This window comes from Amaranthus tricolor, chromosome 10 (assembly GCF_026212465.1).
Source record: "Amaranthus tricolor cultivar Red isolate AtriRed21 chromosome 10, ASM2621246v1, whole genome shotgun sequence".
Lineage (NCBI taxonomy): Eukaryota > Viridiplantae > Streptophyta > Magnoliopsida > Caryophyllales > Amaranthaceae > Amaranthus > Amaranthus tricolor.
In genome coordinates this window covers 13325690-13327616 of record NC_080056.1, presented here as the reverse complement: position 1 = coordinate 13327616, position 1927 = coordinate 13325690, and the positions used below count along the sequence as shown (strand labels likewise).

Genomic DNA, 1927 nt, shown 5'->3' with positions numbered 1-1927 from the left:
TGAAAGACTTGGGCAATCTCAAATACTTTCTTAGCATTAAGGTTCTTAGATCGAAGCAAGGGATCTTCACTCACCAATAAAATTACACTCTTAACTTATTGGCTGAAACTAGAATGCTCGATTGCAAACCAGCTGAGACACCGATTGTAGCAAACCATGGTCCTCAGATCCTTGAGGGGCAAAACTGGCCGATAGAGAACAATATCAAAAAATGGTGGGAAAACTTATCTATTTGGCTCACACAAAACCATATATAGCATATGCGGTAGGAGTGGTAAGCAGGTTTATGCATCTTCCACAAGTTCAACATATGACAGCAGTAATGAGAATCCTAAGATACCTAAAGGGTACAAGCAGCACAAGAATATACTTTAACAAAAACAATTGTCTTGATTTGATTGCCTACACAAATGCAGACTGGGTTGGAGATTGTGATGGTAGAAAGTCCACTTCAGGGTACTTTACTTTGGTCAGTGGAAATCTGGTAACCGGGAGGCGTAAGAAACAAAAGGTCGTGGCCCTATCAAGTGCAGAAGTTGAGTTTAGAGGGATCGCTAAAGGGATAACCGAAATCTTATGGAACCAAAAACTCATGAACGAGAACTATATTGTGATAATAAGGCAGCCATCAGCATCTCAGAGAACCTGGTACAACATGACAGAACTAAGCATGTTGTAATTGATAGACACTTCATCAAAGAAAAGTTGGAGAACAAAATCATCAAGGTTCCTTTCGTAAGATCAAAAGACTAATTGGCCGACATCCTGACTAAAGCAGTTGACACCCAAGCATTTGATGAGATTTTACGCAAGTTGGGCATTGGTGCACCTACTGTCCAACTTGAGGGGGAGTGTAGGAATTAGTCAAAATATTATGCTTGATTCTAGGAACTGATTATGGGTAGTAGAATATTTCCCTTGATTATGGGATGTAAGTTAGTATTAGTTGCCATATTTAGTTTGTTCTCTTGTGTATATTAAACCCTTATATCAGTAATTTTTAATCAATTCAAAACATGTATTCCAAAACCCAAAACCCTAATTTCTACTTTACAATCCGCATTATTAATTTCTTCAACCGCGAGATGGTCTCATAGAAGACGGGTTGTTAGATATATGCTTATGAATGATACATTGGTTGGACGCTCAAACAAGTTGCCTAATATTGGTCAGAGCAGCTAGATACTTTTGGGGGTGTTTGGCAATTGGGTGTTAGTTGTTGGCTTTTTTAATTGCCTTGTTTGACTAGCTGGAAATGTTGGCTGTTTTTGTTGTCTTTTAAGTTAGCTAAAAAATCTAGCTATTTGTGGAGATATTTGGTAAATATGAGTATTGATTGTTGGTTGTTTATAAGAAAAAAAGTGGGCCAACAAGCCAAAAGCCAACCAAATAGTTAGCTTGAGCAGATTTTTTATTTTAGCTTAAAAGCCAGCTTTTTAGCTGCTCTAAAAGCCATTTACTAAACACTTTTTTTTGGTTGTTTGACCAACCAACAAGCCAAAAGCCAAAAGCCAAAAGTCAACCAAAAAACTAAGCAAAAAGTTAGGAACTAAACTTCCCTTTGTTATGGTAAAACAAAAAACTTAGAAGATGTTTTCATCAAAAAATCTAAAAAAAATCAATATTTTTTATCGCCTAAATATGTTTTTCCAAGTACTTTTTAAGGTTAAAACAGAATTGATAACTAATAATGATTTATATGTTGCAAGTGATTTGACAACTCACGAATGCATTGAGTTGTGTGTTTCTATCCTTATTAATAGTAACACATTTGTTATTACTTGTACATCTTGCACTATATATATGTGCATCTTCTTGTAATACTGAGGAATATAATGAAATAGAAGATAAATTATATAAGTTTATCAATCCCTTATACTACTTTTCTCCTTATATTCTCCCTACCTTTTAACACGTTATCAGCACC

General features: G+C 35.4%; 1 protein-coding gene across 1 annotated transcript; it reads left to right on the top strand.

Moving 5' to 3' along the window:
* Window positions 1-211: 211 nt before the first annotated feature.
* Window positions 212-679, top strand: LOC130824858 (secreted RxLR effector protein 161-like). The gene has a single exon (XM_057689875.1). The coding sequence runs from the start codon at window positions 212-214 to the stop codon at window positions 677-679; it is 468 nt and encodes a 155-aa protein (XP_057545858.1).
* The last annotated feature ends 1248 nt before the right edge of the window (window positions 680-1927 follow it).

Coding starts and splice junctions, on each gene's coding strand:
- LOC130824858 (XM_057689875.1), top strand. CDS start 212: ATGGTGGGAAAACTTATCTATTTGGCTCACACAAAACCATATATAGCA.